This window comes from Amphiura filiformis, chromosome 19 (assembly GCF_039555335.1).
Source record: "Amphiura filiformis chromosome 19, Afil_fr2py, whole genome shotgun sequence".
In the NCBI taxonomy this organism is placed as follows: domain Eukaryota; kingdom Metazoa; phylum Echinodermata; class Ophiuroidea; order Amphilepidida; family Amphiuridae; genus Amphiura; species Amphiura filiformis.
The window spans coordinates 11105459-11124640 of NC_092646.1; the positions used below are offsets into that span (position 1 = coordinate 11105459).

General features: G+C 37.7%; 1 protein-coding gene across 1 annotated transcript in view; it reads right to left on the reverse strand.

The window, feature by feature from the left end:
* LOC140140378 (inhibitor of Bruton tyrosine kinase-like) overlaps nt 1-18905 on the reverse strand; it is a 66342-nt gene extending 47437 nt beyond the window's left edge. The window contains 5 exon segments of the mRNA XM_072162138.1: nt 7154-7375; nt 9746-9920; nt 12438-12662; nt 16261-16634; nt 18772-18905. Of these exon segments, the coding sequence (XP_072018239.1) occupies nt 7154-7375; nt 9746-9920; nt 12438-12604 (564 nt within the window). The 5' untranslated portion in view covers nt 12605-12662; nt 16261-16634; nt 18772-18905.
* Between the last annotated feature and the right edge of the window lie 277 nt (nt 18906-19182).

The following is a 19182-nucleotide window of genomic DNA, read 5'->3' on the forward strand; positions in this document are numbered from 1 at the left end:
TGAAAAGGTTTGTTTCATACTCAATTTACCTTTTGATTTTTAATTTTTTTTTTTTTGAGAATTTTTTGAGAAAATTTTTTTTTTTGAGAATTTTTTTTTTTTTTTTTTTGAGATTTTTTTTTGTTTTTGAGAAATTACTGAGCTGGGTTACAAACAAGATCAACTGTGATATGTGATAAGAAACAAACTTTTGTGTACCTTTAAAACAATTTTAGTTGAAACTTACTTTGACTTTGTAATACATCAGCTTGTAGATGTGCTTTCTGTTTGCCCTGTCGTTATGGCCCTCTAATCCATCAAAAGTACGAAGGAATATCATAAGGTTAACTGGGACTCGTAGTCTGGAGGGGAAAAACAGTAAGATACAAGGAGTGAAATTGGATGTAAATCAATGTTTAAAAAATAATAGAGTAAATAAAACAAAAAATGTTTGTGTAAAATTTAAAATCTCATCTCTTTTGTCTATTTACTGTTATGTTGTTTTTGCATTGGTATACATATTCAAGATTAGAATGGGGGTCTTTGGGGGGTGGAGAATGCCCCTGGCAGCCCCCAAAATATTTGCTTGGCATTCCTGGCAGTGGCAGCGTCAGACCTTTTTTGGGGAGCATGGGGGTAAAGTGAATTTTAGTGGGAAAAATCAACAAAATTTGGGCAAAAAGTGAACAATTTGGTTAAAAGTGGGACGGGTGCAAGAAAATATTTGGGTGTTGGGAACCCCCCCCCCCCCTGCCAGTGGTGACGCCAGACTTTTTTTGGGGCAGGGGAGTGAATTTCTGGTGACAAAATCCACATAATTTGCAAAAATATTGAAAATTTTTGTGGGGGGCAAGAAAAATATTTGGGGTGGAGAATGCCCCCCATGGCAGCCCCCAAAATATTGGGGAATCCCTCCCTGGCAGTGATGGGGGGGGGGGGGGTGTATTTCAGCAAACTTTGTGCAAAAAAATGAACAATTTGGTTAAAGTGGTGGGGGGGGTGCAAAAAGATATTTGAGTGTTTGGAATTCCCCCCCCCCCCAGCAGTGGCAGTGCCAGACTTTTTGGGGGAGCAGGGTAGAAGTGAATTTCTGGTAGCAAAATAAACCAAATTTGGGCAAATATTTAAAATTTTTGTTAAAAGTAGAGGGGGGGGGGAGAAAAATATTTGTGGATGGGGAATGGCTCCTCTGGCAGCCCCCCTCCCAACAAAAAATATTGGCAGCGCTAGAAATTTTTTCGGGGCAAGACAACTATTTGGGGTGGGGAATTTCAGAATCAACCAGTTTGCGCAAGTTAAAATGTTGGTTGGTTAAAATTGGGAAGTGGGGGGGGGGGGCAAGAAAAATGTTTTATTTATATCCCCCCTCCCCCCCTCAGTGTCACCACTTCCCCCTGCAGGCTCCGCCACTGCAATCGCTGTACACTATCATGAACTCAACACAACAATTTCAACAAATGAAACGATCGTAAAAAGGTAGGCTAGTACTTGTACTACCATGAGTACTGGACTGGTTTCAATCCAAAATCGGACGAATGTTATGCATTTTCCAGCGTTATTGATGGTAACAAGTAAATAATGCTACTTTCCACAAGGAAATATTTTTATGAAGTTATTTGATGGAATTAGAAGGGGCTGAAAAAGTTGAAGCCTGGGCCAATTCTAGGCAATTGAAAGCAGTCCTGCACCATGGAAGTGCTTTCCCGTTGGCCCGCGGCCGCCTGCTGGCACTAAGCTCACGAGGGACATACACGCGGGGTGCACGTACATGATGATGATTGAACAATCCGAGCTACAGCAAGTCAAAAATCGATAAAACTGCAGAATTTCTTACCCTCTCTTCGTGAACTCCTCGTTCAGCTCAATGGCCATCGTCCACTCCTTCATGTATTTAGCAGGGACGCTGGCCGCCGATTTTGGGAATTTATGAGCCATTATTCAATTCACAATTGTCTTGAGTTGAGACTTTGAAGTTGAGTTCCAAGCGCTAAAATTCAGATGTTTCCGCAAATTGTTACTTTGATTTTCGCGGTTTTTAAAAAAGCCCCTCAAGAAAAGGGAAATAAATCACTTTCCAAGCGCAAATATAAAATGTAAACACAACACACGTGCGATTCGTTGAAATAATTTATTCATTTATTCACAAAATCTAGCTACTTCAGAGTGATTGACAACTACACCGCGCATGCGCATTGATTAGTAATGCCGACGAACAGCTGTGAAACAAAAACATGTGATCGAGAGGGAACCTCAGCATAGTGAAAATTACTTTTTGGATTATTTCTAATTGTGGACGATCCAAAAGACGGATCGATCTGAAATTTGGGGTTGTGATTACTGAAATCCTTGTCCAAACCTGCTAAAAATTTGGAGTTAATCGGTGCATGACACGATAGCCGACGATCCGACCTTAAGGGAGGCTACAATTTTTCAGCTCCAAACGGTAAGAGAGCTTGGTTCAATATGGAAAAACTGATACCTTCTACTTCCTTCTTGTTTCTACTGCTTGTATTGATTGAAGCTTTATCTGTTATGCACGGCTATGAAGATGTCACAGAAACTTCACCAACTGATTCACCATGTTGGTTTGCATTGCAACCCGCAAATGAAAGTGCAACGGAGCATTTAGCAAATCTTGTGAACAAAATTGACAATGTGTTTGTTTACATTAACATTAACTTTCTTAATGCAGAGTTTGAACATGACCGATTTCAGTACCTTCAAAACACAACTGACGTTATCAATGCGCTTTATTGGGTGTGGGCGCGAAGAAGCAAGGGGCGGTTTCTCCTCCAAGCAACATTTGACTTCGAGACAATATCGCTTGGAACATTGAGTCTTGGGGTGGAGAAAAGTGAGACCATAGATATCACCATACTGCCTGAAAATGATACCGGCTGCTTTATCAATCAAACTGACGATGCACAGCGGATTAATGCAATTGCGGAATTGTTATTGAATCTCACTTCAACAAGTCATGAACAAAATGACTTGGATATATATTTCACACCACATATTTGTCTGGAAAAACAAATGCCACAAGCCATGTACAGTAAGAATATAATTCTTACATATATTAGATCTGCTAGTGTACAGCTGCAAACATACTATGATTGCAGGAAAAGAGGTATTTACTCGGTTGAACCTGAACTTGTATACAAAAATTCTTGGGGCAATGTTTTTCTAATCATTGGATTTATCATCAACCCATTCCTGCCGGTAATTCTATTGCACATCTTTATGTGGAAAAAACCTCCCCAAGAATGCAGCAATGGAACCAAACGAATGGCGCTTGATACAGACTTGATTCCTGTAGGTCTCATCCATTATGTGTATTATGCTGAGTACCAGTCTTATTCAACATGTTTCAAATGTGTCAAATGTGTGTTAGTTTACATTTCAGTGGCATTGGTATTATCATTTAGCTGTTTTTCACCTTTTCTGCCCAAAGTTATTGCAGCCAATAGGCCAGAACAGTTGTATGGCAATCGATTTGAAGCATTTGAAGAAGCAATGAACCCAGTACTTTCAACACCATACCTAGCTACGCAAAAAACTCTAATAATCTCATCTATATCAGTTCTTTCCTTGATGTATTATATTTTATATAACAATTTTATAGCCACACAGTTTAAAGAGTATGATTTTTTTTGGTTTGTTAGGATCTTTGGGAATACTGACCATCAAAATCCTGCAAGTTTACAATTTCTTTACAGTGCCCTTTGTCAAAGCATAGCATATGCTTGGATTCCATGTTCATTTTGGAACATCATTATCAGACCAACTTCAGATTTGTTAATACAGTGTGGAAGAAAATTGAAAATCATATGCACCAATAGGACTAGAGAACCACTATCAATGTTATGGAATATTGTTAAATTATTTTTCTGGTTTATCATATTAGTAATAGTGTTTGCAGGGCATGTCATTTTCTGGACACTTGCATGGCTTTGTATGGCATTTCCCATCTTCACTTTCACACTTAAGCCAATAGCTGTTAGCAAGTCCCCAAAAGGATCAGCTAGGTGGATTATCATGTCTATCTTGCAAATAACTTCACTGCTGTCTTTCTTGTACATTCTATTTTTTACATATTTTTATTCATTTATGAACACCACTGAATATATTATAAAAATAGCAGGCTATACCTTCATAGGCATGATTATAAATGCACCTACTGTACTACCCAAATTTACAGTGATTATTTCTGTCATTGGTTATGTTATATATCAGGCCACCCAATTGTATGACGAGTATCATCGATTGTATAAATCCATATTTGAATTAGGTATTGAAATTCAAGAAAAAAATAACAACTTGCAAAAACTTGTAGTTGAACGAGATAAAACGGATACAATGACAATAGAATTGGATTTATTCTTAGGCATAGTAAAGAAATGTAAACCAGTACGGAAATCCTATATAATGCTTATTATAGGATTTGTCCCATTTGGTTTACTTGTGGTTTTTGTGTGGCAAGTATTACAAACTGTTGATACTGCTAGTTTGGACACAATATTTGAAACGTTTAATCTATTATCCGCCATCTACATCACTGGATCTGTGTCTGCATTTGTTTATGCATTCAAAAGTCCAACCTTGAAGGACTGTGACAAGATGGCCATGCGTGCAAAAATTAAAAGATATTTAGTGCTGTATTGTAAGTATGGATCCTTAGATGTGGTACCAGAGATTAATAGCAACAATCAGGTTATAGAACTACAAGAGCCTAGCATCAGTAACTTGAGGCAGTCAATTCTTAATATAGAAGTATTAGATGAACTAAGGGGTGAGAATAAGCCTCTTATCGAGTCAAACAATCCTCAATATGGCACTCAAAATGATTCTGAAAGTTTTTTTTCTTGTAATATATGAAATTTAAAATGAACGTGCCCTGAGCAAATTACAATGCTTACGCACACTGCAGGGCAAATGGAAATTGTCAAATTTGCACGCATACTGCTGGGCAATGACGTCACACGTCAAGTGGTCTATTGCATGTTCTATCAATATAATCCACAAAAACAACATTTACGCAAACTGCTGGAATATTTGCGTAAATCAAAGTCTATTATATAATCTACCTCCAGTCAACGGCACTAGCTTTGAAGTTCAGCGTTTGCTGAGTTGCCTTTAATAGCGTGGTTTCTTGCATATATGTGCGGCACGTTGACCGCATACTTAAGTATGTACACGCACCAGCTAAAGCTACTGCTAAGCTAACACAGAACAAGCTGAACTTCAAAGCTAGTGCCGGTGACTGGAAGTAAAAATATAGACTATAGGGCCCAAATATTGTGAATAAATTTGTGGAATTAAATTCCAATTAAATGCATATGGTTTGTTCCAGAACTCTTCTTTATTGGATTCACTATAAGTACACTGTTCAAACCGATGCAACCATAACTAACTTCTTTTAAGCTCTGTACTACATGTATATATTTTTTTATATAAAAGCAAACCTGTAAGCAAAAGAATGAAAGAGGGGAAACAGAATAGCACACTGAACAAAAATCTTATTTAGTTAAAAATTATCATTGAAAAAGAATAGAAGATTTAGAGATGTGATTTTCAGTTAAAGCAAGTAGTTCCAGGCCTGACTGGCTAGTGCTAAATTATATTAATACCCCATTTACATTGGGCGAAAGACGTAATTGAATTCACTAAAGTCGTAATCAACTTAATTCGTATCATACGTGTAAACAGGTACAGTCATAATTAATCGTAATTCAAAGTCATAATTCCAATGATGACTTGTATCATCATTCATTTCAAGTGAATTCGACTTTTCGCTAATATAAATGAACACGTTGTTGAATTCATATTTACCTGCCGTAACCATTGCTGGTAACAAACAAATTCGATATTCGTGAATGCGAATTTGGAATCGAATTCAGCCAATGTAGTGTAAACACCCACCAAACGAATTAATCTGCTGTCGTAATGCAAAATACAGCTTAAGTCGATTACGACTTTTGCCCAATGTAAACGGGGTGTAAGTTATACAGCCATGAAACCATGTTAGTTAATTGCTTTGTATATTGAAAAATCCTAATTGTTTTACTTAACCATTCTAAAGTCTAGAGTAAATATGATTATTTCAGATGTAATCAAATAAAACTCTAATGATGCCATGGATGAACAAATTCTGCCTTCATTTTTTAACTGAATTTATACTCGATCGCTTTTGCAAAAAAGCGATTCTCACGCATGATCAGTGTTTACTTTCGTTTTCTGAGCGTCAAGATACATGCATGGCTAACCAAACCCCAGACTAAACAAGTCCCAATATCTACTTAAGCAACTGAAGTTTTTAAAAGATTCATAAATTCACTTTTTCAAACCTTATTAATGAATTTGCTTCTGCCTGGACCGCCAAACAAAGATATAAAGTTAAACAAACAAAGAAACAACCAGGCAACCATTTGGATGATAACATAGGCCCCACATATGTGTGGGGCCCAAAAATTCAAAAATTTCATTCAAAAATTCAAAGAATTGTACATTATCATGACCATATTTGGAATCAGCATGGAAAATGCATTAAAATGAGTACAAACAAGCCTGGTATGTTTTTGAGATAGCTCTTGATATTTTGAGAAAATATCTCAAAACTTGGACTTTCTATGTAAAGTAAATAAACTGAGCTCAAAAAGAAACTTATAATTTTTTACAACGTGTGAATCACAAGGTCATCATATCAATCAAAATGAACCAAAATTACACACAGGATTACTTTAATACTCTACTCAAAACACATGTCAGTAACCAAGCAGTTGTCCAACTGACACAACAGCAAAATGCACTGTCATGGGACAGCTTCCTGGATTTCCTCCACTTTCACAGCCCAACATTTGGCACCCAGCACAAAAAAATCTGTGAGAATTCACACAAGATCCTTGCACAGATGATAAAACGGTGCTGCTTTCTGCTTTTCATACACTTTTTTCTTGAAACAGGGCTGGGCTGTGAATGTGTTCCAGGAAGCTGTTCCATGTCAGTGCATTTTGCTGTTGTGTCAGTTGGATAACTGCGTGGTTACTGACATGTGTTAAGAGTAGAGTATTGAGTAGTAAACCTGTGTGTAATGTTGGTAGAATTTGATAGACAGGATTTCAAGATATGACCTTGTGAAAAATTATAAGTTTCTTTTTGAGCTCAGTTTAGTAAATACCTGTTTGATGCTAATGCTGCTCTTTGCCAATTCCTCCATTAATTCTGGCTGACCCCTGCTTTGTTGATTGCCATGTCCAAGAGTAAAATTAGTATTGGTCCCCCACGTGTAAACCTGGGTGGGATTACGGAGGTCATACTCTACGTATACCGGACGGTCCCTCATTAGGAGGTCAAGAGGGGTTAGGTCTTCGTTGTCGTGCTTATAAATACTGGCTCCATGCTGTTATGACGAAAGTAAATTGTGTTAAAGAAAAAAATTACAAAAATAGCACATGTATTTAATCAGTACAGCTGAATTGAAGGTTAAGACTATTTGGGGATGTGGGTTCGAGCACCGCACAGTTTGTTTGTTTTTGTGAAATAAATGAGCTAATTTGGAATTCCTCTTGGCGACAAACTAATTGCTTATTGTCTCAATGTGACACAATCTGGTCCATGGGGGCCAAAGGAGGTATTTTGAAAATTGAGTTACTGTAATTATTACATTAAACATACAATAGGCTATCATTTACTGAAAAGACCAAATGTCTAGCATACTTGGTTCTAAAGTTATGAAGTTTTTTGATGTCTATTTTCTTATGTATTTTATTGTTTTTTACTCCATATTTTTTCCTTTATCTCAGTATCAAATGTCAAATGTGTCGCCTTTGGCCCCCATGGACCAGATCGTGTCACACATACCGATACGAGAACCGGAAGCTAATCCTGGCTGTGATGAGCTTATTGTGGTATGTCTAGGCCTAGGGTGTGTGCTTCTTAGCTGCAAGTCTCTGATTACTGTTAAATGGTTACGGTGTCTCTTGGGGGCCACAGTAGTCAGAGAATTCCTGTAAAGTGTGCTGAGGCTTGTGTTTTATGCCTATAAATCACAGTCATTTATTTTGTTTTATTTGAAGTGGTAAAAATGGGAAATTGCATGGAGAGTAAAACTTCTCTACCTTAATAAACAACAGGAAGAATGTACAATAGACATGTCCTTGACTGCAGTTTCAAACTTTATAGGATACTTAACCCATTATAGAAAAATTATCAAATTCGTGGACATCGTGGAACATACTCTTTGCGTGGCTGTGCGTAGTAAGCAGTTTACGCAGATAGCCTCGCTAATATGGACGCGTAGAGAGTAGCGTTGTACGCTTGTGTATTAGCATGAATAGTCGCGGAGTAACAAGCGTAGTTGAATGTTCCACGATGTCCACGAATTTGATAATTTTTCTATAGTTGCTGTTTGCTTTAAGGTGGTACTACACCCCCTGATAAATTTTGTGACTAATTTTGCATTTTTCTCAAAAAATAACTAAACACTGGTAACAAAAGTTATGTACATGTATATTATAGGGGCAAGGAATCTAATCACTTCATTGAAATTTCAGTGATTCAAGACATAACAAGTGGTTCATTATAATATGTTAAGAAATGAGGTACACTCTAGGGTATCTCTTTTCTTATCTTAAATAATGTACCGCTTGTCTTGAGTCACTGAAATAACTGGATTCCTTGCCCCTATAATATACATAACTTTTGTCACCAGTGTGTTATTATTGGTCTATTGCATGTTGGTCTAATACCATTTCGTCTAATTCCTGTTTTGTCTATATTCAATTGGTCTATTACCAGAAAGGCTAATTGCCACTTAGTCTAATAATCATATAGTCTAATGGCCATTTAGTCTAATATTGTTTGGTCTAATAACCAGTATGTCTACTAACCATATAGTCTAATAACCATTCGGTCTAATATTTCTTAAATAACCATTTGGTCTAATAACCGTTTGGTCTAATAACCGTTAGGTCTAATACTCGCATGGTCTAATAACCAGTTAGTCCAATACCATTTCGTATATTTATTAATAAATTAAATGCTTGTAAGACTAAATGGTTTGTAGACCAAATGGGTATTAGACCAAATGGCTATTAGACCTATTGGTTATAGACCAAATGGGTATTAGACTAAATGGTTGTTAGACTAAATGGTTTTAGACTTATTGATTATTAGACTAAATGGTTATCAGACCTAATGGTTATTAAACCAAATGGTTAAAGGACCAAATGATTAATGGACGTAGTGGTTATAGACCTAATGGGTTTAGACGAAATGGATGTAGACGAACTGGATATTAGACCAAATGGTATTAGACCAAATGGCAAATCCCCTTATTGAGAAAAATGCAAAAATAGTCACAAATTTATCAAGGGGTGTAGTACCACCTTAACCCATTAGTTGCTATTTGCTTTAAATATCACTTTTTCTGAAACACTCAGACCTCCATTTCTCAGAAAAGATATCTTACCCTTCCCAGAATCCTTTGCAACATGATGCATCACCTCATTACATCAAATGTCATTCCTATTACTTGTACAGTTCCCTTTGTTTTCATTCTGAGAATAATGTTGCAGATGCAGGAAACACCTTATATTTACTTTTGGCCCTTGAAAATGGATAAAGCCTTGTAGGTGTAGATTTTATATTGAATGGTTTGCTTCATCCATGTTCAAGGGCCAAAAGTACATGTAGGTTTTCCCGCCTAGTGACGATAATACACTACAAATTTTGCATTTTATCATGACTATATCATCACATATTTTCTTACATGAATTAGGTAGACTGCTGACATAACTTGTCCATAAAACAGACTCCTATGCAGCGGCGTCCATCCCGACTCCTTATCCTTGGTGCGATGATCGGCATGTCCATTTCTCATCAACCAATCTACGACCTCCCACTTGCCACAGGACGCTGCCACGTGCAGTGCTGTGCGACCAAAACTGATTGTAAAAATATTATAATATTAAATATTTCAATTAAAATGGCAAGATTATCTGGGAAGACAGTGGCGGATCCAGGATTTTTGAAAACGGGGGGCACAATCTTAGACTCATCGCCGCAGCAGCGGTGTACGTCGCGCTGGCGCGACGCAGGGGGGTGCCTGAGGGGGGCTGTGCCCCCTCTGAACTGAGATAATTTTGCAAAATGAAGACATAATTGAAGCTATTTGGTGGACCCTTTTCACTATGATTGTGTAAAATTTTAATTTGAAAAAGCCGAAAATTTGTCTAATTGAGGTCATTTGTCGATATTTTTTCTATCTTACTATAATTCACCGGATCTCTGTCTGTCTGTGTTTGTCCGCAGCTTTTCTCGGAGACTAGGGGTCGCACATTCCTCAAACTTGGTGGGTGGGTGCAGTTTGATATGAGAAAGAACCAGTTTATATTTTTTAAGGTCAAAGGTCAACGACCGGGTCAAGCCCAATTGAATTCTAATTTCAAATTGTTCCTATGGAGCTCAAACTTGGTGGGTGTGTTGACCTTGGACTAATAAATAAAAGTTTCCACGGTGACCTTTTTGTCAGACCAACGGTTAAGAGGTAATAGGACAAAAAAGGTAGAAATTTCAAATTGCCTCTATGGAGCTCAAACGTGGTGGGTGTCTCAGAAGTGAGGAACGTGGGTGTCTCAGAAGTGAGGAACGTTTGCAAAATGAAGACCTAATTGAAGCCATTTGGTGGACCATTTTGGCACTATTATTGTGTAAAGTTTTAATTTGAAAAAGCTGAAAATTTGTGAAATGACGGCCCAATTGAAGTCATTCGTCGACAATTTTTCATTATTAATGTGTCTAATTATTGCCTTAAACATAAACGGTCTGGTGTCCAAAGCAGAAGTGAAAATAACAACTTTTTTATGCATACGGAGAGGGGAATGTTCCCTCCTGAGAAGTTGGAAAATTTTGCAAAATGAAGGCCCAATTGAAACCATTTGGTGGAAAATTTTAACACTATTATTTGACGTCATTCGTCGACAAATTTTCACTATTGTGTCAATTACTGCTTGAAACATAAAGGCCTGGTGTCCAAAGCAAAATCGAAAATGGCAACCTCTTTATGCATATGCAGGGGTGTCTGAGGAGGGATGCCCCCCGGAGAAGTTAGAAAATGTGTGAAAATTGAAGCCACTCGTAGACCATTATTCACCGTCTGTAGGCCTAATTATATTGCTTTTAAAACATGTTAACACATAAAGTGTAGGCTACAGATGTCCAAAACAGAAGTGTAAACGGTCACCTGTTTATCTCCCCTCAGAAGTTGAGAAATTTTGCAAAATGAAGGTCCCATTTAAGTAATTTGGTGCATCATTTTCACACTTTTATAGACTTTTTATCATTGCTTAAAACAAAAAAGGCCCCGAACTCAATTTGCAAAATTTTAAATATTACGCTTGTCCTGGGACTAGTCCCGACTGATAGTTTATTAGGCCTGGCATGCACGGATTGGTGTTGAAGTCAGCATTGAGTCCGTCATAATACTGATGTTGGTGATAAAATGTGACGGGCCCTGCGTATCTGCGGGCCTGCAGTAATTTAACAGGCTTTTGGGCAGAGGACCCGCCTTCAAGCAATGTCTAAAATAATCAAAGATAAGTATATAGGCTTGGGCTCACTCAATTACGTGCACATATTTTTTCCCTTCTTCCCACCCGGTCTTCTCCATTTTCTCTTCTTTTCTTTCTCTCCCTTTCTTTTCTCTTCTTTCCTCATTTTTTTAGCCGCGAAGGGGGCGGGGCACGGGCCAGTATGCCCTTCCACCTGGATCCGCGCCTGGTCCAAAAAAGAAACCTATTGACTTTTTAATTATCCATGGAGGGTGTCTGAGGGAGGATGCGGCCCCTTGTAGTATTTGTAAAAATTTAAAAATAAAGGCCGAATTGAAGCCAATTCATGGACCATGAAAGGGGGAACGGCCCGGTGTGCCCATGCCTGGATCCGCGCCTGTGGGAAGAGTCCACCACTCACTTCTGGAGACCACCAGTAAAGGTTACTTTCAATGCTAGAGCCCTCACTCAAACTCAAACAACATTTGTATTTTACTGAATTGATAAGTGTCAAGTATTGGTAACATCTTGCTAAAAATATCATGTTTCTGTAGGTTTCTAATGTAGTCACACATTCAGGTAACCCCATTTGAAATTCACACTCCTTGTGTGGAAGATTAAGGTCACGTCTGCCATAGGGTGTGTATGGATTTCAACTAGAATAGCCTAATAACCCAAGGCACGAAGGTAATATGAGCATGCCTTAAATGTTTTGGTGTCCCTTCAAATGTCCCTTTAAATGTGGACCCATTCTTTAGCATGTGACTGCCTTGTATCATGATTGCCAAATTGCCATGGATGTCCTTGCAAAATGAACATTGGACTCTGATTTTAGATTAATGCCCTGATGTGGTAAATGAATAGGAGTCATCTATAAGACATCATCATCGATTATTTGGTTTGTGCCCTTACCTGTCTGATACATGGGCAGCATTGCTGCAGCAATGTGCAAAGTACGTCTTAATCTGTCTTGTACTCCCGCGGGTCACCACTGATATCAAGTTAGCGGCACACTGGGAGGAACGACAGCTGGGTGTACAATCCGGCACCTCTGCCACTGCATTCACGGCGGATGTCATTTTGAAACTTGTCAAATCGTGGAATAGAAAGATTTCCTACTTGGAAGTAAATCATCAGCTGGAAAAAAAGAGCATTCAAATATTATAGAAAGTGTATTTATTTGAGTTAAGATATTTTCACTTTATGTCATAACCCTCATATGAAAAAATGTGAATGTTGTTGGTTAAGGAATGCACATGGATCAAATTTTTTTCATCATTTTGGCATGGACATCAAGTATAAACAATCAACAGACTCTAAAGATTAATCCACAGACTCATAATTTAATTCCCCACAGTGCTACATGTATAAGTGAGCATGTCGGGTGTCTATTCTTCCAGAAAATTGAAATTATTCCCTCACCATACCGCGCTGTCACATCCGTCCCCAGATTCTTCCCCAACTGAAAACCCCCAAAATGGACCAAAAAGGGAAAATTTTAGGTTGGTTGCTATCTGGGGGGGGGCACTCCCATACGTCATGAGCCCATAAAAAGACCCTGTTACTTTTGGCAAATCCTACACCCAATGACCCTGTTTTTTCAGTAGCCTACACTGAATGACCCCCTTTGTGAACAATAGTCCTCAAAATTGAAATTTCGGTACGCTTCACACACATTTTGAACAAAATAAATGAGTTTTGTCTATGTTGTACTGTAAAATTGGGTAAAAAGCTATTTTTGATTGTCAATGATGTGAAATTTTAGGTGCTCCCATACAAAATCACTCCATTTTTGACATTGCCAACAGCGAATGACCCCCTTTTTTCTGAAAATTTCCACACCGGCCCCTAGTTTCATACGCTGGTGGGCACAGGTATGTCACTTTCATATTCGAGTGCCTCCCACGGGTGCTATCTACATGTACTTTTCCTTATTTTCTTGTTCCCTCCCTTCCCTGACTGAACATAGGTGTGTTGTGAGTTGTTCTATTCTGTCTTCCCTAAAAACATCAAATTCTTTCCTGGTACAGTCTGGACACTGAACCATTGCACTTAAGGACTAATTATGGTTCAAAGGGAAGACAGGCTGGTAAACACCTCTAGCTCTTTATTATTTTCAGAGCTAGCTGTGATTTATTATTTACAGGGGTGTGAGAGTTCAGCTTTTTTGTTTTGATTTTCAGGTTTTTTTTGTACCAGTACACTTGCTCTGTATAAAAGTATAGGATCTTCCCAAATTGCAGCTTTTTGCTACGTGTTTTGAGCTTTTTGCTATCTGTTTTTCGCGTTTTCAGCTCTTTTATATATGTGGTGACTCGCATGCCCCTGATTTATAAAGCCTTAGAATTAAAATTCTTCTGTTGCAGAGTTCGGAGAATGCCACTGAACTAAATATGCATCTAGGGAAGAATAATCAAGGGTTTGGATCTGAAGTTGAGGTTTAAATGGGAAGATAAAGTTGGACAATTGAGCTGTTAACTAATTGATGGTTCTTCCCTTAGAATCCCAAATGCTTCCCTAGATAAGCAGATGTCCGAGCTAAAAAGAAAATGGATTTTGTATGAAATATGCAAAGCATAGCTCCCTTAATCTTAGTGTGCAAACTGTGCATTATTAACTATAGTATGACCACTAGTTAATATTGCCCAGGCAGGGAAGAATTACTGACCCAACTTTTCCATGTTTTATGATAAAGTCCCTGGTTTCCCTCAAATAATTCTTTTTGGGATGGGAATGGGTAAAAGCCAAGGGACCACTACATGATGTATGCTAATGTTATGTATCCTTTATAATTCTTCCCTAAATGACACTTGATGAATTCACCCACCCTGTAGAGCAGTCACTGCCAGCAAGTTATTTCTACTTCATTCCAAAAATAACATAAAACATAATAATACATGTTCCAGTTATACATTTTCCCCAAATTAATTAATTTTATTTTTAATCTTCCTTGAATCCTGTTGACTTTCTTCTGTTTCTCCCCTTTTTTTTTTTTCTTTTTCAAAATGCAAAATTCTTCCCCAAAGGGGTAAAATTATTCCCTCCCCTTTGGGGGCGATTAACAGAAGAATGTCCTTGCAAATTTTCCCTGGGTTGCATCCTAAAATCGGATAGATCTCTTCCCATGCCTTATCAGGTTTACCTTGATGAATGTGTTACAACTCAAGGAGCCCTTGCATATTATTTTTTTTATTTTAAGCGGATTTGGACCAAGGGCCCACCATATTTTGAAGCCTTTAGTAACATTGGATGGTTTAAATACAATACACAAATTAATTGGTTGAGCTAAATAAAGAGATCAAATATTGGCTGGAACAGGTGTTTCTATCTAGGTAAATTTCAATACATCCAATGGCTATTAAGGTAGTATGAACGGCTACGGTGTCATGCTCAGATTTGCTTTTTAATTTTTTCCAAAAGAGCGTTTTTGACTTATGTAATTTTTTGTGATTGGAAAACTCCATAGACTTTGCACATGGCATGTTTTTGGCATGTTGCCAAGTTCTTCAAATCGGCTTAATTTTTGAAAACAAGTAATTCGTTTAAATGTGATTTTCTCTCCTTTAAACCCAATGCTTAAATCTATTTTTTAATTTATTTTATTGCAAAAATGCTACTTAATAAAGGACAGCAATTTTTTCCAAGATATTGGCCTTAACAAAGGAGATATAAAATGGTAGTGTTAGTACTTTTTTCAATTTTCTTGACTTTTTCTAGAAACACTAAATTACCTAAATTCTAGAATTTTTTTAGAGCTAACTACAGGCCCAATTTCAACAAACAAGGTGTCATATGAAAGGTAATCAAATTTAGAAAATTCTCTCGCCAGCTTTTTTTAATTAAGTGTTTATATTTTAAGTTATAGTTGTTTCTAAAATTCCCTAAAACCAAAAATTTAAAAATTAATTTTCTAAAAAATTAAACACTTTATCCAAAAAAGCTGGTGAGAGAATTTAGATATTAAGCTTATACACCATCCCTGAAAGTTTGGAAACCATAGCATACTCCATGTCCAAAAATTATTATGTGGACAAATTTAGGTAATTTTCAAAAAATAAAGAAATGCATAAGAAATGGTAGAATTTTTATGAAACTCTAAAAATAGGTGGAGTGAAGACTTATCTTTAGTTTGTTCTAAGTTTTAAATTAATACACAATTCCAATTTGCTATTGTGGCTATTTTGCTGCAAGCTTGATTAGCCGTTCATACTACCTTAAAGGTGAAATCCATACACTCCCTATGGAAGACATGACCTTAATCTCCTACACACATAGGCATAGATCCCGAGGGGATGGGAGGATATCCCCCATATATTTTGCCAGGGGGATAGTTCATACAATCATCCCCCAAGGTTGACGCCTACAGGGTTTCTGACCAAATTAACCTCATATTTGGCTACTTTAGCCCCCAAAGTGCCAATTTTTTTCATGTTTCATGTGAATTTATTCCATGTACCATATTTCATCAGTTTAGCTTCAATATGGCAAAATTTTTCGCGTGCGATTCTGTCGCCAAAAGGTGTTGGATTCACTATACTTCAAGAATTTTTTTCCAACCCCATCCCCCCAATGTCAAAAAGAAATCTACGCTACTGCCCACACAGGGAGTGTGGATTTTAAAATTGGTTACCTGAATGGGTGACTTCATTGAAATTCACACTCCCTGTGTGGAAGATTAAGGTCATGTCTTCCATAGGCCCTAGCGGGTGTCTGGAATAGCCCAATCCTCACCTACCTGTTCTGCAAGCATAAATGTTGTCCGAATACTCATCTCATCTGCAAAACAGCTTTTCTCCTCAACATTTGAATGCACCAGCACTCACTTTACTGGTCTTACTCGACACTCTTGTATCTTCCCCTTTGTGATAGATCATGGAAACATGTACAACGTTATGTATTGAACAAGATGACTCGGCTTTCCTAGGACTCCCAGGTTGTATACCGATGTGGTCCTGCTGTAAGCAAGGCAGTCTGCTGCCCTCTAAGTGATTCAACGATCAGCAATCTAGTACATGTAGTATGCAGGGCTGTTTTAAAACAGCCCGGCACTGGCCTTAACAGGCCATGATTGCGAATTCACTTTAGGCCTGCATAATGGTATGATGTATCCTGCAGAAGGGGAAACCAGAAAAACAGGATTATTGGCACCTTGATTAATGTTAAATTGTCACACAGTTACTGCTGTTTCAAAACATTCTACACTTACAATGTAGACAGTCTCAATGTGATTACCTTAATTGATCCTATCAAGTTAACAAAGACATTTGAATTCCTTCCTTCTTCAGCTTTGGGAATACCAAAGAAAAATCAGCAGAGGGACCCCCCCCTTCCCCAATTATGGCATTACTGCAACTTATTGTGCTCAGTGGAAGTCCAGGGGTGAAACTCCATGTCCATTTTAAGGGTTGTCTGTTTGTAACACATGGACGCCATGGTGTATTCAACCTCACATTGTCATTGAGGTCCCTCACCCATATTCTGGTGCATGGACATTTTGCAGGACATCATGCTATTGTCGGACTTCCTACAATAGTCGGACAAAGTTGTCCTCAAATAGTAGGATTATAGGCCTACTACAAGGCTACAATAGTCAGTCAGGCATGGTCCCTAAACCAGCCTACCCTCAGCACTAAACCAAGCTATCTTCGATAGCTCCATTGTAATTTTACCCCAGACCAGCAGACCTAGCTTGCACAAATAAACCTTAGCTTGGAAAAGGTTCCAAGTAGAGAACGCAAAAATCTTTACAATTGGAAGGTATAGAGGGTAAATGTTTAGTTTGTTTATTTTCAAAGAAAATAGCATTTTAAGTTGCCAAGAACTGGCAAACATCAAGAATTTGGACCAAGACTACTCCTCCGTGTTTACTCAGAGGCTGTATGGCGCAATTTTGGCCCAGTGAAAATTATATTTGACGCACACAAATTTGCAATGATTTATTTATACAATTAGTCAATTTGAGGAATTACTGAGCCAAACTTGGGCCAATTTTTTGGGGAAAATGCTTCATTTGGCGCACCCAAATTCCAGAGAGAGTCAACACTGACTACTCCTGCTCCAGTCAAAATTACGGGACATCCTTCTATAGTAGGACAACAAAATTAGCTGAAGTGGGATAGCTTCGGATCAAGTCTCGCTATTGAAGGATTATCCAACAACTCAATAGTAGGACAAAGTAGGGTACCGGTGACGTACTTTGTCCTTTAGGCCCTTCGCACTTGATTGTTAGTTTCCTGTTGAAAATTTTGAAAAAGGGACAAGGTGACTTTTAATTATTAATTATTAATTATCTTTTATTTTCTTTATTTAGTTTTTAAAACTATTACAAGCAACTATTGACTCGTTTTGACTATAGAGCAGGCATTTAATTATTTCACAACAATATTTGATAAATAAATAAGTGAAGGTGGAGTTGTACTCTTTGTTCATTCATCATTAATGTTGATATTATTAAAGCCGGAAAATGGCAAGTAGAAGTAGTTGAAAGTTATTAAAGGAGAAAATTAGATATAAAATAAAATAATTAATTATTTTGAGATTTTCAATTTTGGACGCGGGCGGTAAACAGGAAACTAATAATCAAGTGCGAAAGGCCTTATCCCACAATAGCAAGACGTCCTGCAAAAAACCCATGTACCAGTAGCAGTACTACTACTGGTAATTCCAAAGAACTTCTCAAACTTCTTCATTAAAAAAAAAGTTATTTACTGTAATTTTAGAAAATAAAAAGAAAATTTAAGAATCTTCAAAAAAGGCAGCGGAAGGGGACGCTAAACATGTTTTTTACTCCGCCTAAAAGGAATTCTGGAAAAAAATCATAAGCTTGCTGCAACACCTTAGAAATCAAATATTGCACAACAGGTTGACATACTCAAAAGTGGCACATGCACAACAATGCCAGCAAATCAAATGCACATTACATGCACACACTCAGCAGTATTAGTACTACATTTCTGGCGGTTCTTTGACAGATCAATGCATGCATATAACAAAGCCACGATGAATATTACATAAGAGTGAGCTTGAAAATTATCTTCTGCCTCAATACCAAAGCAATCAAATTGTGAAATCAGTGTGTAACCGTGTGTATTTTTGACAGCTCAGAATCAGAAGTCCATTCATTTCATTGTCAATGCAAATCAATACGTGTCCAAATCATTTTGACATTGTTTACAATTTTGCGTCGAGGCTTACACTAAGTACATCGGTCTCCATTATTACACGATAACAAAGTTAAGAACCTTACCCTTCGTTAATCCATAATTACGTGATCAAAAGTGAAAGCAAAGCAGGAAAATCGTGAAAAACAAGACATTTTAGAAGACACTTCAGATTTACAGCTGACTAAAACCATTCTCCCGTTCACGTAAGTACCGCCCACCTGAGTTGAAAGGATAGCTGTGATTGGATTAATTTTCCCAGTTAGTATAATTTGCGCCAATCATGAAACGGGTTATAGATGTGTTTTGGGATGATAGAATTATGAATAGAGGGCAGCAAATAAAATGACCCTGCTCAAAACCAGGGCCTGGCTCAGAAATGTCAGAACTTTTGATTTAGTCAACTATCAGTTCATAAGCCAATCGAGAACCGTCTGAAAAAAAAACTATAGGCCTAGGGGCTAGGGCCTACTATAGGCCTATTTTGGTTTTAACCA